Source organism: Colobus angolensis, unplaced genomic scaffold (assembly GCF_000951035.1).
Source record: "Colobus angolensis palliatus isolate OR3802 unplaced genomic scaffold, Cang.pa_1.0 Scaffold143, whole genome shotgun sequence".
NCBI classification, from domain to species: Eukaryota; Metazoa; Chordata; class Mammalia; order Primates; family Cercopithecidae; genus Colobus; species Colobus angolensis.
The window spans coordinates 5794855-5817504 of NW_012114522.1; the positions used below are offsets into that span (position 1 = coordinate 5794855).

At 42.2% G+C, this 22650-nt stretch overlaps 1 protein-coding gene across 1 annotated transcript in view; it reads left to right on the top strand.

Moving 5' to 3' along the window:
- The window catches only part of OTOP1 (otopetrin 1), a 37478-nt gene that overhangs the window by 3340 nt on the left and 11488 nt on the right, over positions 1–22650 (top strand). Inside the window, exons 2-4 of the mRNA XM_011935437.1 lie at positions 9562–9698; positions 16631–16689; positions 19855–19985. Of these exons, the coding sequence (XP_011790827.1) occupies positions 9562–9698; positions 16631–16689; positions 19855–19985 (327 nt within the window). The remainder of the gene's footprint in view (positions 1–9561; positions 9699–16630; positions 16690–19854; positions 19986–22650) is intronic.

A 22650-nucleotide genomic window follows, 5' to 3' on the forward strand; every position in this document is an offset into this window, starting at 1 on the left:
CTCCTCCTCCTCCTTCTCCTTCTCCTTCTCCTTCTCCTCCTTCTTCTTCTTCTTCTCCTTCTCCTTCTTCTTCTTGTCAGTCTGTGCTTATCCAAGGAATGCTCTTCTTTATATTGAAGTGCAGTTAACTTCCCAGAACCATCATTCTCTTCCCTGGAGCTTCTGTCATCATTCATTTATTCATCTGATCCATCCGTCCATCCATCCGTCCATGCATCCATCCATGTTTTTTTGTTCTTCCTCTTTCTCTGCCTCCTCCCAGGTTGACTCCGAGCATTGGTGCCTGAGTCTATGGGTGAATGGTTGCACCATTTCCCAAGATTGGGAAGCCAAAGGGAAGAGCAGGGTGGGGACACAAAACCAATGACATGTTACATTTCTCTTGTGGACATGCTACGTTTGAGGTGCCTTTGGGACACTAAGTAGAGAGGGAATAAATGGGCGAGGTAGAGAGAGCATGTGATAGGTGTTCAGTAGATGGTGGCTGTTTAGACATTCAGGGAGTTTCCTCATAATAATGTAATTCAAGTGAGGTGTGTGTATCATGGAAATGGTGTTGGCTCTGGAAGGCTTGACTTGAGGTCTCAGCTCTATCACCTTCACCTTTCTGAGTCCCGCTTTCCTCATCAGTAAGATAAGAATCCCAGCCTTTCTGGGAGGAGCTGAGGGATGTTGAGAGAAGCAGTTTGCAAAGAACTGGCCATTCCTGTGGGTTCATCAAAGAATCAAGAAGCTAATTATTAGTGTCGGGAGGCCCTGGTGCCAAAAGGAAGCACTCCAGTAGGGACTAGGGTTTCCTCTGGAATTCTAGCTGGAAAGACAGGTTTGACCCAGGAGCTCAGCTCTGCCCTGGTGCTGGTGACAATCTTAGATCAATTGGCAGAGGGCAAATCCCTCAGGAAAAAGAGGAGTGATCTCCAAGATCCATTCTGGGGCCACTATGAGAGTCTTGCTTAACTGCATGCATTTTCTTACATATTTATTTTCTTAGATGAAATTTCTGGTCCAATGGAAAATATAGACATAGTGTCACAATTTCAATACAAACAAGAGAACGTTGCTGCCAAAAAATCAGATGCAAGCTTGGCTTTCACTGGAAAGGAAGTCAGACTGTGCGTGGGGGTATCATCCTTCTTGAGCATTTTACAGGCCCCTGGAAAGAGTGGTGGCAGGAGGAACAAAAGGAGGGTCAGTCTAGAAGAGAGAAGGATGAGGAGGTCACAGAGTAGAAAGTGCTGCTGCCTTGCACCTGTCAGCTCTAGGTCATCCTCTGTCTTTCAGCAAATAAGAGTCATTTCCTCTGGGAAGCCTCTCCTGATAGTTTCAGACCAGGGGCAGCTCCCAGGTTGTATGGTCTCATAGCACTCTTCATTTTCTTTCTAGCACTAATCAAGCAGGAGATTGTATTATTCAGTGACTGTTGGGGTAGCCAGACTGAGCCCCTAAAGGCAGAGACCCTGTCTGAATGTGCTTACCATTGTATCCTGAGCTCCTGGCGTGGTGCCTAACATGTAGTAAACACCAATTCATATCTACTGAATAATGGAATGAATGAATGAGTGGATGGATGGATGGATGGATGGATGGATGGATGGATGGATGGATGGATGGATGGATGACTAGATGTGTGAATGCATAAGTGAATGATGATAGAAGCTCCAGGGAAGAGGATGATGGTTCTGGGAAGTGAACTGCACTTCAATATAAAGAAAAGCATTCTAAAGTAAGCACCAGGCCAGGCGCGGTGGCTCACGCCTGTAATCCCAGCACTTTGGGACGCTGAAGTGGGCAGATCACCTGAGGTCGGGAGTTTGAGACCAGCCTGGCCAACATGGTGAAACCCTGTCTCTACTAAAAATATAAAAATTAGCTGGGTGTGGTGGGGTGCCTGTAATCCCAACTACTCAGGAGGTTGAGGCAGGAGAATTGCTTGAACCTGGGAGGCAGAGTTTGCAGTCAGCGGAGATTATGCCACTGCACTCCAGTCTGGGGAACAGAGTAAGACTCCATCTCAATAAAATAAAATAAAATAAAAAATAAATAAAGTAAGTACCAGCTGGTGACGGAAGGGTGCGCTTTGAGAGATGTTAAGCCTCCCAGGCCTGGGTTTGTCCAAGTAGAGGTCAGATGGCTGCCAGTCATGATGCATTGGAAAGAATTCTTGCATGGGATAGAATGTAGACTAACTCTGTGAGACTTTCCACCTCTATGAGGGGGGTTCAAGATTCTAGCCTCCTAGGAGGGATTTGGGTGCCTACCAAAGAGGAGGTGGGTCCCTCTGCCATCACTAGATGGGTACCCTAGGTAGTCTTTGGATTATTCTCAAGTATTGTAGCTGGTAAACTTTCTAATTGATTCTAACGCATCGACTTTTTCTTGGCAATTGAGTGATGACAATAACATCCTGCTTATAGAACTTTCTAGGTAAGGAACACTGTTCTAGGCGACTTCCATATAATGACTCACTTAATCTCCTCAGCACCCCTATGAGATAGGTGTTATTACTGTCATTACACCTTAGAGATGGGGAAACTGAGGCAAAGGTAAGTTACATAATTGCCCAAGGTCATCAACTAATAAGTGGTAGGAATTGGGCAGCTGGCCTCTGCCACTCTATGTTCTACTGTCTTTTAGAGCATGATTTTTGTCAATATTCTGTGGACATCCAACATTGTATACTCTGTTTTGAGGTATGCAAGATTTTATATACATATAAAAGCAAGTGCATTGATTGTATGATTCAATGCTTCTATGTCTTATGTTTTGTCTACTTGATCTATCTAGGTCTGAAATTTTCCATTCTTTTTTTTATTACCAGCAGTTAAATATATAAAGCAGGGAGGCTGAGGCAGGAGAATCCCTTAAATGTGGAAGGCGGAGGTCACAGTGGGCAGAGCTTGGACCATTGCACTCCAGCCTGGCCCAGAAGAGCGAAACTCCATCTAAAATATATATATAATATATATATGTATATATATATTTATTTATATTTATATATATTTATACATATATGTGTATATATAAAGCAAAAATTGTTTTATTTGGGCACACGTGTGGCTGTTATATCTTCCTCATACAGTCTGTCTTTTATCATAAGTAGTGATAAAGGAGGAGGGATTCTTTATCCTACTTATTACATTAAGTTTAAATCCTGTATGGTCTGATATTAATATTGCCATTCCGACTTTCTTTTTGTTTGCATTATCTGATTCCTCTTTGTCCATTACTTTATTTTAAACCTTTATTACTTTGTTAAAAGTGTGATTTGTGTAAAGATCATGTAACTAGGTTTTGTTTTTAATTCAATCTTCCTATTGTTGCTTACTACTTAGTGGGAGGATTTAGATCATTCTAATTTAGAGTAATAATTTATATATTTGACTTTTTTGTTTCCATTTTTCTTTATGATGTTTATGATGATATATTTTACATTCCTATTTCTTCCTTTTCCTTTTCCACATGTTTGCCTTTTTTGAGCATTCGAAAAATTTATTGTGATTTTTTTATTCCATTAATGGCCATTTTTTTTCTTTCCTTACTCTCATAATCAGATGCATGTTACTTCATTCTTTTTTTTTTTTTTTTGAGACGGAGTCTCACTTTGTCGCCCAGGCTGGAGTGCAGTGGCATGATCTTGGCTCACTGCAACCTCCACCTCCTGGGTTCAAGTGATTCTCCTGCCTCAGCCTCCTGAGTAGCTGGGACTACAGGTGCCCATCACCACACTGGGATAAGTTTTTGGTTGAGACGGGGGTTTCACCATGTTGGCCAGGCTGGTCTCGAACTCCTGACCTCAAGTGTTCTGCCCATCTTGGCCTCCCAAAGTGCTGGGATTATAAGTATGAGCCACCGCGCCCGGCTGCCTATTACTTCATTCTTATTTGAAAACAAAATATTGAACATTTCCCTCAGCGAGCCACACTGTGTCCCAGTCCAAGATGCTTGCTGCTCCCACATCCTCTCTACCTCATGGGATGGGACCTTTAGCGTGCATTTGCCTCCCTGTTCCTTTCCCTTCCTCCCTCTCCCTTTCTGTTTATTTACCATGAAGGCTTTCAAAGGTTTTTCTTTGTTCCGTATCCAGTCCTTCTCCATCTTCGTTTTTTTTTATTATTGTTGTTTGTTTGTTTTGGGTGTTTTTTTTGTTTTTGTTTTTGTTTTTGTTTTTTTTTGAGACAGAGTCTCTCTCTGTCACCCATGCTGGAGTGCAATGGCACAACCTTGGTTCACTGCAATCTCTGCCTTCTGGGTTCAATTGATTATCCTGCCTCAGCCTCCTGAGTAGCTGGGACTACAGGTGCTTGCCACCACACCTGACTAATTTTTGTATTTGTAGTAAAGACGGGGTTCCGCCATGTTGGACAGGCTGGTCTCGAACTCCTGACCTCAGATGATCTGTCTGCCTCAGCCTCCCAAAGTACTGGAATTACAGGTGTGAACCACTGCACTCGGCCGAACTTAGGGGTTTTGTAGAGATGGTTAATAGAATTTTGCCTCAAAATGTCTATTCTGTATGACAAGTCTATATAGGGCATGTAAATTACACATGTCAGGCAGTTTAGCCATTTGAATTTAAGTTCTTTTCTTCTTTTCTCTCCTATTAATCTAATCATCTATCTCCATCTGTCTCTCCATCCTTTATGCCTCCACCCTCCTCCAGCCTTCCACAAAGTTGGTTGGTCATTGTAATTTGCTCTCCTTTTCATCTTCCCCTCTTTTGGGGACTCTCTTCCAGTTCCAAGCTGTTTGGTTAAAGTCCTTTGTCAGACGAGTTATGTGGATGACAGTTTTCTCTCACCCTCTGTTCTCTGTTCAACAGTCACCTCCTTTCCTGTCCATGTACCTTCAACCTCAGTCCCCTTTTCTGCTTTACTTTTCTTCATGCACTTAGCACTTCCTGACATTCCTTATATGTCTACTATTTACTGGTCTATTTTTTGCCTTCCCCACTAGATGTGAAACTCCTCAAGGCAGATACTCTGTTTTATTGACCTTTATCTCTTCAGTGCCTGGGACAATGCCTGGCCCATGGTTGCTGCTCAATAAATACTTGTGGAAAAAATTACATTTTGTATATCTTCAAACATCGTTCTGCCTTTTCCCCTGACACGTGGGCGACATCTTAGCTGGGAATAAGGTTTCTGAGGTGCAGTCCTTTCCTTGTGGCAGATTCTTCCATTGTCTTCTGGTTTCCCAGGCTGCACAGAAAAAGTCTGTTGCCAGCTCATCGCTCTGATATTTTGTGCACACCCCAATTTATGCAATATTATACTTGTATATTTTTGTTTCTACAGCAATCTCGTATGTCTGTCTTTGAGCCCGTTGCACAATGTCTCATGCATAGTAGGAGTCCCCAAAATATTTGTTTTATAAATAACTGGATGAATGAATCCATGGATGAATGGATGAGCACAGGAAGAAAGGGAGGACTTAAAGAGTATAAGAAAATATACAAATATTTATTACTGAACACTTGATATGTCAACCACAGACATGGTTTAGACCAGTAGTTTTCAAAGTGGGGCCTAGATTAACAGTGGCAGCCCCAGTTGAAAACTTGTTAGAGATGCAAATTTTGGTAGCCCCGCCCAGACCTACTGAATCAGAAACTCTGGAGGCGGAGCCCAGGAATTTGTATTTTAACAAGATGCAGGCTCCAGTTTGAGAGCCACTGCTGTAGACCATCCTCATTTTCTGTATGGGATCCTGAGGCTGGGAGCAGGAAGTGACTCACGTGTTCTGTGAGTGTCCAGGTCCCTATAGTTTCAGGCCTGCGCCCTTGCCACTCAACCACGCTGCCTCGCCTCATCTTGCTATGTTTTTTTGTAATTAAAACCAACCACGTATTTGTCAAAACATTTCAAAGCACTGGGATCGAATCTCCACTCTTACAAAGTTTCTGATTTCATTGGGGCATTTCCAGGATTAAAAAAAAAAAGTGAGTTAGAGTTGTTTCTATAAAGCTTTGAGCAGTGGAAAAGTGCCAGGCGATTGCATTACTTTTCAGAGGAGGCTTCTCAGGCTGGAGCTGTAATGTTATAGCCCAATGTTATGGCTCATGCCCTCCTCTCTGCTCAGTGCCTTAATGCACGTCCTGCGTGATCCAGTTTCCTCCTGTTAGTGGGAGCAAATGTGTAAATGGCGGTCAATGCTAGCTCAGGAGAGAGATGAGGATCTCTGACTTGATCAAGTGCTCATGATCATGGCCTTTTTCTCACTAATTTCTTCATTTGTCACCAAGTGTCTTTTTAATGTATTTTGTATATTCTTTTCCAGTCTTTTTTATATGCATATTTTTTATTAGTTTGTTTTTATATTTTGGGCAAAACCATGCTCATTATCTTATCAAAGATTGCTTCCTTTCTTCAGTACATCTGAGGCCCTTCCTCAGCTACTACTCTAGAGCCCTTACCCATCGTTTTTTTTTTTGTTTTTTTTTTTTTAATATGCTTTCAGCTGGGCTCAGTGATTCATGCCTGTAATCCCAGCACTTTGGGAGGCTGAGGCAGGCTGATCACTTGAGGCCAGGAGTTTAAGACCAGCCTGGCCAACAGAGCAAAAACCATCTCTACTAAAAATACAAACAATTAGCTGGGCATGGTGGTGCACGCCTGTAATCCCAGGTACTTGAGAGGTTGAGGCACAAGAATCACTTGAACCCAGTAGGTAGAGGTTGCAATGAGCCAAGATCGTGCCACTGCACTCCAGCCTGGGTGACAGAGCAAGACCCTGTCTCAAATAAATAAATAAATAAATAAAAGGTTTTCTATTTTAGAAAACCTTTAGATTTATGGAAAAGTGGCAAAGATAGTTTAGAGAATTACTGTATACCTATATGACCTGCACACTCTGCACTCTAATTTCTTATTTATATATATATATATATATTGAGACAGTTTCACTCTTGTTGCCCTGGGTGGAGTGCAATCACGTGATCTCGGCTCACTGCAACCTCTACCTCCCAGGTTCAAGTGATTCTCCTGCCTCAGCCTCCTGTGTAGCTGGATTACGGGCATGCACCACCACGGCTGCTAATTTTGTATTTTTTAGTAGAGACGGGGTTTCTCCATGCTGGGCAGGCTGGTCTCGAACTCCTGACCTCAGGTGATCCACCCACCTGGGCCTCCCAAAGTGCTGGGATTACAGGTGTAAGCCACCTCACCCAGCCAGCTGCACGCTTACTCTTCAGAGAACAGGATTTTAGGATTAGAGAACTGAAATTTTTGAGTAGAACAGTGACATTCTTAGATTGCTCCTTTTTGAAAAAGCTTCTAGAAGCCTTCTGTTGATTGGACCAGGCTTCGTTGATTGTGTATCATTTGTCAGACTCTGGGCTATGGGGTGGGTACAGTGATGAACAGGACACAGCACCTGCCTTCTAGTTTTACCTTTGCAACTCAACAGTAGAGTTTATTTATTTATTTAGAAATATTTTTTATGTTCTTTTTGGGTAGAGATGGAGTTGCTTAGGCTCTTGGCCTCAAGTGATCCTCTGGCCATGGCCTCCCAAAGTGCTGGGATTACAGGCATGAGCCACTATGCCTGGGCTTGAATTTATTTTATTAACATATTTTCAATTGTGGTAAAACATGCATTTATATATATAAGATTTACCAACTTACTAGTTTTTAAGTGTATAGCTCAGTGGTGTTAAGCACGTATACACTGCTGTGCAACCAATCTCCAGAAGTTTTTCATCTTGCAAAACTGAAACTCTGTCCTCATTAAACACTAACTCCTCATTCTTCCCTCCCTCCAGCACCTGGCAACCACCATTCTACTTCTGTCTATGAATTTGCTTACATTTGATGCCTCATATAATGAAATCCTACAGTATTGTCCTTTTGTGGTTGAGTTTATTTTACTTAGCATAATGTCCTCATGGCTCATCCATACTGTATCGTGTGTCAGAATTTCCTTCCTGTTTAAGCTGAATAATATCTTGTTGTATGTCTACAGCTCATTGTGTTTACCCATCCATCTGTCGATGGATGCTGGTTTGCTTCCACCTTTTGGATACTGAAAATAACGCTGCTATGAACAGGAGGATACAGATATCCCCTGGGGTCCCTGCTTTCAATTCTTTCGGGTATATACTCAGAAGTGGAAATGCCAGACCATGCCATAATAGTGTTTTGAATTTTTTGAAGGCCCTCCCTACTGTTTTCTACAGTAGCTGTGCCACTTTACATTCCCACCAACAGAGCACTATTCCTGTATATCCTCACCAGTGCCTGTTATTTTCTACCATTTTCTTCTTCTTCTTCTTCTTCTTTTTTTTTTGATAGTAGCCATCCTGATAGTGTGGTGGTATTTTTGTAGTTTTGATTTGCATCTCTCTAATAATTAGTGATGGTGGGCATCTTTTCATATACTTGCTGGCCATCTTTATGTCTTCTTTGGAGAATGTTTATTCAAGTCCTTTGCCAATTTTTAAATTGGCTTTTGTCATTGTTGATTGATTGATTTTTGGAGACTGAGTTTCGCTCTTATTGCCCAGGCTGGAGTGCAATGGCGTGATCTCGGTTCACTGCAACCTCTGCCTCCCAGGTTCAATGGATTCTCCTGCCTCAGCCTCCCAAGTAACTGGAATTATAGGCATGCACCACCATACCCGGGTAATTTTTGTATTATTAGTAGAGACGGGTTTCACCACGTTGGCCAGGCTGGTCTCCAACTTCTGATCTCAAGTTATTCATCCTCCTAGGCCTCCCAAAGTGCTGGGATTACAGGTGTGAGCCACTGTGCCCAGCCCACTGTTGTTGATATATAAGAATTCTCTATAAATTCCCTCATAGCAGCATTATTTTCAGTATCCAAAAGGTGGAAGCGACCCAGTATCCATCAACAGATAGATGGATAAACACAATGAGGTATAGACATACAGCAAAATATTATTTGGTTTAAAAAGGAAGGAAATTCTGATGCATGATACAGTATGGATGAGCCATGAGGACATTATGCTAAGTAAAATAAACTCAACTACAAAAGGACAGTACTGTACAATTTCATTATATGAGGTATTTAATGTAAATAAATCTCTATATTGTGGATATTAATGACTTATTAGATATATAATTTGCTAATGTTTTCTCCAGTTCTGTGGGTTGTCTTTTCACTTCGTTGGTAGCGTCCTGTGATATGCAAAAATGTTTCATTTTCATGTAGTTCAGCTTATTTATTTTAATTTTTGTTGCTTGAATTTTTGGTGTCACAGCCAAGAAATTATTGCCAAAGCCAATGTCATGAAGCTTTCCCCCATGTCTTCTTTTACAAGATTTATACTTTTATTTTAGATCTTTTATCTGTTTTGAGTGAATTTTTGTATATGGTGTAAGGTGAGGGTCCACCTTCATTAATTTGCATGTGGATATCCAGTTTTCCCACCACATTTGTTGAAAAGACTGCCCTTTTCCCATTGAATGGTCTCGGCACCCTTGGGAAAAATCATTTGACCATATACATAAGGGTTTAATATATAATATAATTTATTTTGAAATGACATCAGTGTATATTAACGCAATGTGTGTGTTTCCACTTCCCCTTTCATCCTGCATTTAGGTAGTATCACATTGTTTGCATTCATTACCATCATCCTGGGATGTCTTAAAATTGGATACTTCATTGGATTTTCAGAATGTTTATCAGCCACTGAAGGAGTTTTCCCTGTCACGCATGCAGTGCACACTTTGTTGCAGGTAAACCACTGACGTTTACTTATGTTGTCTCATTCCTGTGAAGTGTCTCCCAGGGTATGTAGAAACTTGTAACATCAGGACGTGCGGCAAGTGGAGCCAGTGTGAGCAGCTGTGGACTGCTCAGCCAGTCCCAAGGTGAACTGAATTCTTTCTTTGAGGCTTAGTTCTTCAGCTGCCTCCATTGCAAAATAAAAGTCTCTGTCCCCATGGCCGTTTCTGCAGGGATCCTATGAGGCAGAACTTCTAATGTTGAAGAGTCAGGAAATTCTGCCAAGCCAAAGTCTGCAGTAAAGGCTTGAGGGAATTTTATTTTCTGGGTATGTAACAGCTTTATTGAGAGAATTCATATGGCATATAATTCGCCCATTTAACGTGTGCAATTTAATGGTTTAGTCTGTTCACAGAGTTATGCAACATTGCCAAAATCAATTTTATTTTTTTAAAAAAATTTAATATTCTTCCTACATAGAAACCTTGTGCCCTTGCAGTGCCTCCTCTGGGTCATGAGAACACTTTTGTTTTCTCATTTAGGGATTAAAATCTTTTAGAAATGTATGAGGATTTTTTCCCATAGCACCGGTAAACTTGGTGTGGCTCAGAAGTAAGGATTTGATAAATATGATTTAAATACATAGCTCAGGGTCAGAAAATTCTCATGGTTGAAAAGAATGTTAGATGGGCCTTCAGGGTAGTGTTCGCCCTTGGCAGAAATCCGTGGTAATGTTATCAGAGTCAGGATCTGAATTGTTGAATTGTCAGCCTCATTTGTTTTTCTTTTTTATTGCATATGTTTAAGGTATACAACATGCTTCTTCTATATTCCTATCTGTAATGAAGTGATTACTACAGTCAAGCATATTTATGTCTGTCATCTCACATAGTTGCCTTTCTTTTTTTAGGTATGGTAAGAGCACCTAAAATCTATTCTCTTAGCCAAATTTCCAGTGTACAATACAATATTATTAACTATAGTCTTCAAGTTGAGCATTACATCTCTAGAATTATTCATCTTACATATTTGCAACTTTGTACCCTTTGACCAAAATCTTCTAATTTTTCCCCTCCAACCACAATTCCACTCTTCATGTTATTTTATTTTTATTTATGAATTTAATTTAATTTTAGAGACAGGCTCTTGCTCTGTTGCCCAGGGTGGAGTGCAGTGGTGCAATCATGGGTCACTGCAGCCGTAAATTCAGCTCAAGTGATCCTCCTGCCTCAGTCTCCCTAGTAGCTAGGACTACAGGCCCATGTCACCATGCCCAGCTTCTACTGTCTGTTTTTATGCATTTGATTAAAAATGATTTTCTAGATACCACATATAAGTGAGATTATGCAGTGGTTTTCTTTCTGTGTCTGCCCTTATTTCACTGAGCACAATGTCCTCCAGATTTGCCCATGTTGTCGCAAATGGCAGGCTCTGCCCTCAGTCTTTTCTAAGGAAGAAGCTGGAGCTCAGAGAAAACAAATGACTTGCTCAAAGTCACTGCGGAGACACAGTGATTATTTTCTTCCCGACAAGTCACGCTGGAAGACCATGAACTTGTTCTAGTGATCCTGCCATTGCTGGAAATATTTTTGAGTTCCCAGTTTGGGAATGTTCTTTGGAAAGTTTTCTACCTCTAGAAAACCAGGGACGCCATTTTTAAAACTTCATCTTTTACCCAAAGTGGCCTTCAGTTTGTATCCCCAGCTGACTTACCAGATAGCACTGGATGACCTTAGAGTGTTTCTCTAGATCAGACACATTCTCGAACAGTGAAGCTAACAGACAGAACACGCCCAGTGAGCCTGGAGACAGTTTAACTCAGTGGTGGCACAGTGGGATCGCTGGGGAGCTTGCTGAGGGGCTCATTTGGAGGGGCTACCTTGCACTCGAAAGCTGTTATGGACTGAGTGACTGAGTTATATCCCCATGAAATTCATATGCTGAACCCTCATTCTCAGTCCCTGAGCATGTGACTATATTTGGAGATAGGGTCGTTTAGAGGAAATTGAGGTTAAATAAGATCATTAGGGTAGCCCAAATTCAATATGCCTGGTGTCTTTATTTTGCATTTTTTTGAGACGGAGTCTTGCTTGTCGCCCAGGCTGCAGTGCAATGGCATAATCTCGGCTTACTGCAACTTCTGTCTCCTGGGTTCAAGCAATTCTCCTGCCTCAGTCTCCCAAGTAGCTCGGCTTACAGGCACCTGCCACCATGCCCAGCTAATTTTTGTATTTTTAGTAGAAATGAGGTTTCACCATGTTGGCCAGGCTGGTCTCGAACTCCTGACCTCAGGTGACACACCTGCCTCGGCCTCCCAAAGTATTGGGATTACAGCGTGAACCACTGTGCCTGGCCTTGGTGTCTTTGTAAGAAGAGGAGAGAAGGACACAGACACACACAGAGGGACAGCCATGTAAAGACACCGGAGGAAATTGACCATCTACAAGCTGAAGAGAGAGGCCTCAAAAGGAACCAACCCTGCCAACACCTTGATCTTGGATTTCTAAACCCAGGACCCAGAGAAGAGAAATTCCTGTTATTGAAGCTGATGGTCTGTGGTCCTTTGTTATGGAAGCCAGAGCCGATCAAAGATAACTGGCTGCTCATTCCAGGGGAGCCAAATCCCATGAAGACAGAGCCTTATAGTGATTCAGTGACAATGTGGAAAGCTTTAATGAGGCCAGAAAGAACTGCATTCTTTCATTCATTCATTTTTCATGCAGTTCATCTTTAAGTACTGGGCGAACATTGTTCTCAGCATGGGGAATACAAGGGTGCAAAGCCATGGTCTGTGGCACACGCCATGAGGGTGTCAGTTAGGTGACAGACAGTCCCCAAAACAGTGACAACACTGGGCTCAGTGCTTTGACCAGAGTGTCCCAGAGCAATGAGGGAACACAAAGGAGGGCATTTTGGCAGCTTGGCCTGAGGGTCGCTTTCTGCCAGGGAAGGTCCCAGAACCATCTGTGAGAGAGGGAGGAGCACAGGGGTAGAGGGTCAGAGGCCACTGGAAGAGGGTGTCTTTGGGACGTGCAGTCTTTCCTCACAGTGGGGTAGGGAGAGGATGTGTGGGCACAGGTTGGATTCACGGTTTGGTGTAGGGCTTGTAAGCTTGCACTCTGGTCAGATTGCATGACTCTGGCTCTGACCACAGCTGTGTGACTTCAAGAAAGTTACTTAACTTCTCTGGGCCTCATGGGTCTTACCTGCAAGGTGGGGACAATCACAGTACCTACTTCATTGGCTCGTTGTATAGATTAAAGACACAGGTGTATGAAAAGCACTCAGCACAGGGCTAGGTGTGCAGCAAACTCTTGGTCAAGGCTGACCATCAGCCAGGGGCTTGGGTTTCACCTCGAGGGCAATGGGGAGCCACTGAAGGCTTTAGGCAGAAGAGTGACCGGGACAGATATGAATTTTCAAAATATCCCTCTTAGTTGGTGGGTTGGAGATCCTAGCTTTCTAATTTAAGGCATTTTATTGGCCTGGCAAGTCAATGAATTAATCATTCTATACCTGTTGGACCCTTACCATGTGCTTTTGCTACATTAGATGACTGGAGAATGGGAAACAGTATATGTGTGTGTGTATATATATACATACACATACACACACACATATACACACACATATATATATATATATTTATGTAACAATTAGGTGCTGTTCTTAAAAACAGAGTATTTATTTTAAAAATGTGGCAAACACTGTAAAACCTGTAGATACCAGGATGAAATCACTTTTGTCACACCCAGGCAAAACAGGCCTGGGAAAGCACCAAGGAGAGGGGACTCCTGCCTACGTGTCTGAGATATAAAGTGTTTCCAAGGACTTTCTAAAAACCTTTCATGCATCTCCTGCTTTGTTGAAGCTAGATATTATTAGACATTCTTTAGGACTGCAGTAAAGCAGATAAGATGCTCCTGGAAGAACTCTTGCCCAGCACTGGCATCTCCACCAATGAACTGATGACAACTCTGGCTCTGAGCCTCTAGAACCAATGAACTCTGTTTCTCAGTGAATTTTGTAAATCTCTCTTTGCTAATAACAGCTCCTCCTTACCCTTCCCTTACCGAATGCACTGGTGGCTTGCCATTCCATGCATTCTGGATTGTAATTCCTATTTCTATTTCCAACTAAATCCAACATATTTAGAGATAATTTTCTCTAGTGTCGTTTTTTTTAGGTTGACAATCACATAACATCTACCATCTTAGTCATTTTAAGCATACGGTTCAGTAATGTTAAGTACATTCACTTGTTGTACAATCAATCTGCAGGCCTTTTTCATCTTGCAAAACTGAAACTCTGAGCCCACTAAACAACTCTCTATTTCCTCCCCCTCCCCAGCTTTTGGCAAACTCTGTTCTACTTTCTGTCTTTGTGAGTTTGAATATTCTAGATACCTCATACAAATTGAATCATACAGTATTGGTCTTCCCGTGTCTGGCTTTTTCTCACAGCATAATGTTCTCAAGGGTCATCCATGATGTAGCACGTATTAGAATTTTCTTCCTTTTTAAGGTTGAGTGAAATTCCATTGTATGTCTATACCACTATGAAAGGAAAATAAATCTTGGGACCCCAAAATCACTAAACCAAAGGGAAAAGTCAAGCTGGGAACTGCGTCAGGCAAACCTGCTTCCCATTCTATTCCTAAATAAGATAGCTACACAGCTTTTAAAGATTTTAAAAAGCTACAAACCTCCCTCACAATTTGTCCACTAGGAAATTCCTTGTGGGATCCAAGATCTTTACTCTAAAACGGTTGTGTTAAATTTCACCCTCACAATGTAAATGGATAGCTGATCTTCACAGGCACAGGACAAAGGACAAAGCTCAAAGTCAGCCCTCTGCTCACCTGAGACAAACACGTACCTGATGGCTTCTTGTGCCCTACATTTGTTTTATCTTAGTAGAAACACAGTTTCACCGAGCTAGATGGATGCGTAAGCGACTATTCCTCTACCCCCCTCACATGAGAATGGCTGATCACAGACTCAAAAGAATGCAATCATTTGCCTCTTATCTACCCACACCTTTATAAAAACATTTCTTCCTTGTTTCACAGTATTTTTCCTTTCTCTTTAAAATATTGAAGACCTCAAAATCATCTGTAAAGAAAGGCACAGACATGTCTCCCAGGTGCGTGTCCTTAATGTTGGCAAAATAAACTTCTAAATTGATTGAGACCTATCTCAGATGCTTTTTGGTTTATACAACATTTTGATCATCCACTCATCCATCAGTGGGCACTTGAGTTGCTTCTACCTCTTGGCTATTGTGAATAATGCTGCTATGAACATGGGTGGACAAATTCTCTTTGTGATAACTTGTTTTCACTTCTTTTGGAGATATATACATATATGTGTGTGTGTGTGTGTGTGTGTGTATATGTATGTGTGTGTATATATATGTATACACGTGTGTGTGTGGGTGTGTATATATCTCCAGAAGTGGCATTGCTGGACCATATGGTAATTTAAAAAAAAAAAAGCAAAAAGCATTTATTTTAAAAATATAATGTAACATCACTGAGAAAAAATGGAAAAGATAATAAAAATGCACCTGTAAGCAAATCAACTGAAACCAGCATTTGCTATTGTTTTTATGTATTTCCTCCATTCCTTGTACTTAAAGTGTACATTCTTCTCAAAGTTTGTGGGTGTAGAATTTTCTATTACAAGTTTTTCACTAAGAAAAGGTTTCAATGTTGGTAGATAGTTTTTATAAAAAGCATCAATTAAATGGCTGTCTAATTTCAAATCATTGATAATTGCTAATTTACTTAACTGTTTCCCTATTATTGGGCTGAATGCGTTAACGAGGAGTCACTGCTGTCTGTTTTTATTACTGGATGTTTTAAGACAGTTAATGCCCTGCGTGTGTTTTCCTGAGTAAGACGGTAAATCTTAGGTAAAAGAATGTGAAAGAGGTGATATGTGGATATTTATTTAATTTTGTACTGTCTGATTTTATTTTTGTGACTCTTAATTAGAAAATAAAGATTAAATGAGACAAATTTATAAAATGCCTAGCAGTGTTTGGCATGCAGTAGGTGCTCAATATGTGTTTATCTCTAAAATAAAGCCTAAAACATTTTAGAAGCCCAAATAATGCCTGGCATATAGGAGGAGCTCAGACAATGTCAGTGAATTAGTGAGTTAACAGTGGAGAATATTATTGAAAACATATACGCTTCTTCAGGTGCTAGTCTAAGTGATTGACATGGATCATTTCATTTAATTGCTCACAACACCCTCTAGGGTAAGTTCCTATCATCCCCATTTCAAAGACGGGAAAACAGATTCAGCAAGGTTCCCTGACTTGTCCAAGGCCATGGGTTATTCAGTGAGGAAATCAGGATTTTCACAGGTCTGTTACTATATAGATTCTATGATTTCAATCCCTTCCCTGTATTGCTGCTGGTGACTGCATAACCGGGGGACTGCTTAGCATATGTAATAGAGTGAAATAAAAAACCAGCCCAAATCAATTTCATTATTCATTTAAAGCTATCAACATTTCCTTTCTGGCCACTGGCACACAGTAACTGTACAGTGAATATTTCTTGGATGAAAACTAACATGTGATATAAACCAGTTATAGGATTAATGTCAGGCAGGCTACTACTTCCATACCTGTCCCACAGCAGACATCTTAAATCAATCACCCCACCTCACAGAAGACGCAGAAGACATCCTTAATGAATTGCAGCACCATTTCTTCCTGAACCAAGAGGCCTCAATTTATTTTTCTGCACGGTAGTCCTGGATCATTGTTCCCACTGGGGAGTGGCACTGCCACCTAAGATGGAGCAGGAGGTCACTGATGTCCCAGCATTTTCTCATACCTTTTATTTGAGTTTTATAGCTTCTCAAGTTTGCAAGTGTAATGATGAGTGTATTACCGATTTTTCTTTTCTTTCTTTATTTCCATCTAGGTATATTTTCTTTGGGGGCATGCAAAGGATATTATCCAGTCTTTCAAAACACTGGAAAGGTAAAAATTGTGGATAATTGCTTTATATGTTGAATTTGGCATTCATTTAGAATTATCAAAACTCGTCACTGCCATCTCGCTTTGATTATAAAAACAGACCAACTCTCCACTCAGTCCTGAAAGCTAAGCCTCCACTTACGGCGGAGAGAAGAGGATTTCTGCTTTTGGCTTCTCCATGGGACAGGTCCAGAAGTAGCATGAAGTGGGCTTGAATTTTGAATTTGAGTCTGTATCTTAGACACTTTTCCCTTATGACCCTCAGTTGCCTCCTCTATGAAATGGAGATGAAGGGAAGAAAATGTAATTTCTTTTTTTAACCCTCATAAATTCTCAGTTGAGATGCTGTCCTGAAAACAAAGGTCAGATTAACAAGAGAAAAACTAACAGGAGTTTATTGACACTTGCCGTGTGGCCATAATGTGGGAGGGACCTCAGTTCTAACAAATTTCTGTTAAGGCAGTGGTTTGGGGGCCTTGCTTAGATAGTATTTTAATGAAGAGCCATAAATCTTATAAGGACAAGACCAAGCCAAGTTTGCTCCCAGATTCTCCTATCTCTGCTGACCTCATTTCTGAGCTGGTAAGAGCCCAGAGCTGTCCCCAGTAAGAACAAAACTCACATCTCTGTCTGTATGCAGGAAAGGAAGGGGAGGTAGCAAGATCTTTTGTTTTTGTGAATCGCCATCCTGCCATCAGGCAGGCACAGGGAGAGGCAGTGTCCCCTGCGTTTTTAACCTTCTGCCTCTTGACAATCTTCAGTATCGTGGAGAAGAATCTATTGGTTTCTTTCAGAGAAAATAACGTAGCCTGCCTCAAGGACTGAATAAAGGAATTGATGTAAAGCACTATGTAACAGGCACTCAGCAAGTGTAGCATCTGTTACTAGGTCCACCCACCACCCTCCCAGGGGATTGTGAGGATGGAAGGAAAGAATCGACAGGGTAATGGAGTGAATCTCCTAACTGCAAGGTGTTGTTACCACATAAGAAAGCACCATGCGCGCACACACAGATGAAGGAAACATACACTGAGATTAGAAATGGCTGATGAGAGTCTTCCCTTTACAGTAGCCTGGGATTGTCAAATCCAGTGATGAGAAAGGCAACCTGGCATGGGAAAATGACACCTGCCCTTGGTTTGTGGACCATTTCCAGATCAAGCCAACAGGAGGCTGCCAGCTTGCAGGGAGCTTGTGTGGCAGAGCAGCTTACAGCCATGCATGGCAACAGTGCTACCTCCTTGAGTTCCATGGGCCTGGGACTGGATAGTGCCATTTGCACCAGGAAAAAGGAGAGAAGAAAGGGGAGCTGTGTGCATTATGAGTAAAAGAAAAGCCAGCCAGTATGAGGCAAACAGCATTGTCTGCGTTTGTCAAAGGCTCTATAGAATGCTTCCCAGATGCTTTGGGGAAGGCTGGCCATGATCTACAGCAACTGGGCAAGTGCAAGGGGCAAACAGATTGGCAAACACCTGACTCAGAAACCCTGGGATTCTGTTTCCTTCTCCAGTTGTGCTTGGACATTATGCCAAAGGAAGCCAGGATTCAAATGAGGCAAGGTTTTGCCTGCAGTTTCCCGTGAGAGTCCCAGAGAGATCAGCTGAGGTTAAAACTGAGAGAAGAGGCAGGGTCAAGGTTGAGGACGCCGTTGCACCATTTTTCCTGTGGGCAGATCATGGTTGAGGGGTCTCTTTGTTTGTCTCCTTTTAGTAAATTTTCATCCCTCTAGCTCTGCTTCCAAGACCCAGCTTCTTTGATGTCCTATAGGCATTGAGTTGAGTACTGGCACGTTCAAGACTAAGGCTGAATGCCAAGACTCTGTGGTTTTGGAAGGTTCCATGGATCTGCCCCTCCCAGCCAGGCAGGGGACCCACCCAGAGCCTGAGCTGCCAGGTGAAACCGGAATCATGCTTCCTGTGGGCCTCTGCTTTCCAATTTAGGAGGGATCAATTCCACAGAAAGTTTTAAAGAACCCCTCTCTCAAATCACCAGTGTTTGCTGCACCTGCTACCTGCAAGGCACATTGCTAAGTACCCTGAAAGCTACCAGTGTGAATACACCTTAAGCCTGCAGGTGTAGGAAGACTTTGGAGTATTTGAAGAAATCAGTGACCCTATGGGGACCACATTCCCCATGGATCTCTCGCCTGCTACCCAGAGTCCAGTATCTACCTTCCACTTAGTTCTCTTTTCTATCTTCTGCCGTAGGAGGCAGCATGGCACAGAGCCAAGGGCAGGACTCTGGAATCAGACTAGAAGAGCTCTGCTGCCTACCATCTCAGCAAACCCCCATGTGGCTGCTTACTCCATGTGTGACTATGGGCTCATCCTTGAGCCTATCTAGATCTCCCGCAGCTCAACAATGTCATTACCGAGCAGGCTTTTTCTAGATTTCCACTCTGCTATCCTCAGTGGGCTGCAGCTTTAGCCCAAGCTGGCTGTCTCATGGTCATAAGATGGCTGCCACAGCTCCACCCTTCATGTCCACATTCAAGGCTAGATAAAAAGGAGAAAGGGACCATAGCAGACTTTTCTTATTCTTGTTTCTTTTGTCAGGAAAGCAAAAGCTTTTCAGTAGTGCCCAGTAGACTAAAGCTCACATCTCACTGGCCAGAATGGCCATGCCTGGCTGCCAAGGAGTCTCTGGCTTGTTTCAGTGTCCTTAGAAGTAGGTGGCGTAGTAGAGGGGTGGATGATGGTTGGGGCTGGCCAATCAGCAGTAAGGGTGGACCTGCTCTCCAGATTTCCAATGGTACTCTTTCATCTTTCCCTCATTGTTCTCTCCTCTCGTCTTCTCTTCTGGGAAAAAGATTTGGGGTGTGGTGTGGTGGGTTTTCTGCTTTCAGTAAATTTTCATCCCTCTAGCTCTGCTTCCAAGACCCAGCTTCTTTGATGTCCTATAGGCATTGAGTTGAGTACTGGCACGTTCAAGACTAAGGCTGAATGCCAAGAATCTGTGGTTTTGGAAGGTTCCATGGATCTACCCCACCCAGCCAGGCAGGGAGCCCATCCAGAGTCTGAGCTGCTAGGTGAAACCAGAATCATGGCTGAGAAGGAGCCGTGTATTTGTGTGCACACGTCTGTCTCAGCCCATGGGGCTCGAGGCTCTCCTAGGGCTACTTGAGGCTCTCCCAGGGCTGCTTGAGAACTGAATCCTTGTGTTTTTCAGGTTTGGGGTGATCCACTCAGTGTTCACCAACCTGCTTCTGTGGGCCAACGGCGTCCTCAATGAGTCCAAGCACCAACTCAATGAGCACAAGGAACGGCTCATCACTCTGGGCTTTGGGAACATAACAACAGGTGAGTGGTGAGAGAGGTGAGTGGCCCTTCTGCCATGTTGGAATATCTTGGAAACCTGCAGAGTCCACAGTGTTCAGAGATGGAGTGCAGGTTCCAAAGAACTGCAGGGCCACCCAACTCAGCATCAGCCAGACAGCCCCCTGTTGTTGAAAATCTTCCAAAAGCTGAATCTCTCATACGTGATGTATAATTAAAGGTTTCTTCCATGACTCAGGGACTTGTGAGACCGACAGTGATCATTCTGATGGCCATTCCTCATGGTCCAGTTTGCTGCAGAAATAACTGTCTTTGTTTTCAGCTAGAGAAGATTGATGGTTGCTTCTGCTTGTGTTTTTAATTAAACCTCTATTACCAGTTCTTTCTAGTGAAAGTATGGCTTTTAAAAATTCATAGAAGTCTAATGGTAGGTTGTGGTTAATAGGCTGTAGTTCATTTAAAGTTTTAATTTAGCTGTACTTGGCTTATAATTCTAGCTCATGTCTGTTCCACCTTGTTCCTATTTGAGAGCCTGTTGGGTTAATCTTTATATATATATATTTTTTTAATTATACTTTAAGTTCTAGGGTACATGTGCACAATGTGCAGGTTTGTTACATATGTATACATGTACCATGTTGGAGTGCTGCACCCATTAACTCGTCATTTGCATTAGGTATGTCTCCTAATGCTATCCCTCCCCCCCAATCTTTATATTTTCTTCTAAAATCCTTTAGCATTTACAATATGTCACTCCTATATTAGAACATTCAGGCTGAGGGGAATGTGGGGCAGGGAACTGGGTGTCTCAGGTTTGTTCCCATCATGTGCGAGCTGTGTGACCTTTGGAAGGACATTTAATCTCTCTGAGCCTCCCTTTTCTCATTTGTAAAGTGAGGGTATCCAAATCATGCACTTGCAAAGATCCCTTCTGGCTTTAATGTGCAGTGAGTCTGTGCCAGCTGTGTACGCCCAGCCTGTCCTGGAGAACCACTTTGAACCTGTTTTGTCATCAGTGGGGTGGAGACAACGAAATCACCACCCCCAACCAGCAGCTACTCTTGGTGTTTGGGCCTCATGTCCTCCTTGGTATCAATATCAGTAGCAGCAATGGCAACAATAACAAAAGTAAACTTTTATTAAGCATTTGCTGAGTGCCTGCCACTGTTCTTGGAAATTTACACATGTCATTTAATTTGCGCCCCCACACTCTCTGGTAGGCTATATATATATGTGTTTTTTGTTTTGTTTTGTTTTGAGACAGAGTCTCACTCTGTCACCTAAGCTGGAGTACAGTGGCATGACCTTGGCTCACTGCAACCTCTGCCTCCCAGGTTCAAGCGATTCTCCTGCCTCAGTTTCCTGAGTAGCTGGGACTACAGGTGCGTGCCACCACACCCGGCTAATTTTTGTATTTTTAGTAGAGACAGGGTTTCGCTATGTTGGCCAGGCTGGTCTCGATTTCCTGACCTTGTGATCCACCTGCCTTGGCCTCTCAAAATGTTGGGATCACAGGCGTGAGTCGCCACACCTGGCCTCAGGTAGACAATATTAACCTCATTATATGGATGAAGCCATCAAGCCACAGAGAAGTTAGCCTAGGGTAACACAGTGAACACGTGATCGAGTCATGATTTGAATCTTAGCAATCTGGCTTCAAGACCCTCTGTGAAAGATGAGGTTGGATTCATTTTCTAAAAAAGAACTCTGTCAGCTCTAACATTCTGTCACTCTGAACTTTTCTTCCTGCTTTCTTCCCTTGTCTTCTGCATAATGCCGTATTGAATTGTAAGTGCTAGGGAAGCCCTGTACGGATTGAAGTTTATTACCGGGGGCAGTGGCTCACACCTGTAATCTAAGCCCTTTGTAATCCCAAGGCAGGATCATCCCTTCAGCCTAGGAATTTGAGACCAGCCTGGGCAACAAAGGGAGACCCCATCTCTGAAAAAAAAAAAAAAAAAAAAAAACCAGGCATGGTGGCGTGGGCTTGTGGTCCCAGCTATAGCTACACGGGAGGCTGATGCAAGAGGATCACTTCAGCCCAGGAAGTCAAGGCTGCAGTGAGCTGTGTTTGTGCCACTGCACCCCAGCCTGGGCAACAGAGGGAGATGCTATATCAAAAAGAAAATAAAAAAAGAAAAAGAAAAAGAAAATTACATAGTGTTCTGTGAATGTAAAACTAATGCTACGATATAGCTTTTCTCAGATTTTATAAGTAATATATACATATCACAAACTAAAACAATGACAAAGTGTGAAGGAAAAAAAAAATCCACAACACTTACCCAGAAATGCAGTAAATGCTGTGAACGTTTGGTTATTTTTTTGTAGTATGTCACATACTTATAGTTGATTTTATACTATATGTTTGATCTTTTTTTATTGCAACCTACAATAAGAGACAGATTTTACACTGTAACCCAAACACGCACATACCTATGTGTGTATGGGTGATGAAATAATACTTACTTTTACTATGTCACAGACGCTCCCAAATTTTATGGTAGTTGATTCCACTCCATTCTATGCTATTCTAGTCCACTGAAAATTATTTCTGCTACAAAAAAGTTGGTTGCTACCTGATTTTACAGCCTGGTACTGGGTTGTGACTTGCATTAAAAAAATAGATATACAGTTTGTTCTTACTTTTTTCCATTTTCCTTGAAACGGGATTACTTTCTTAATATTC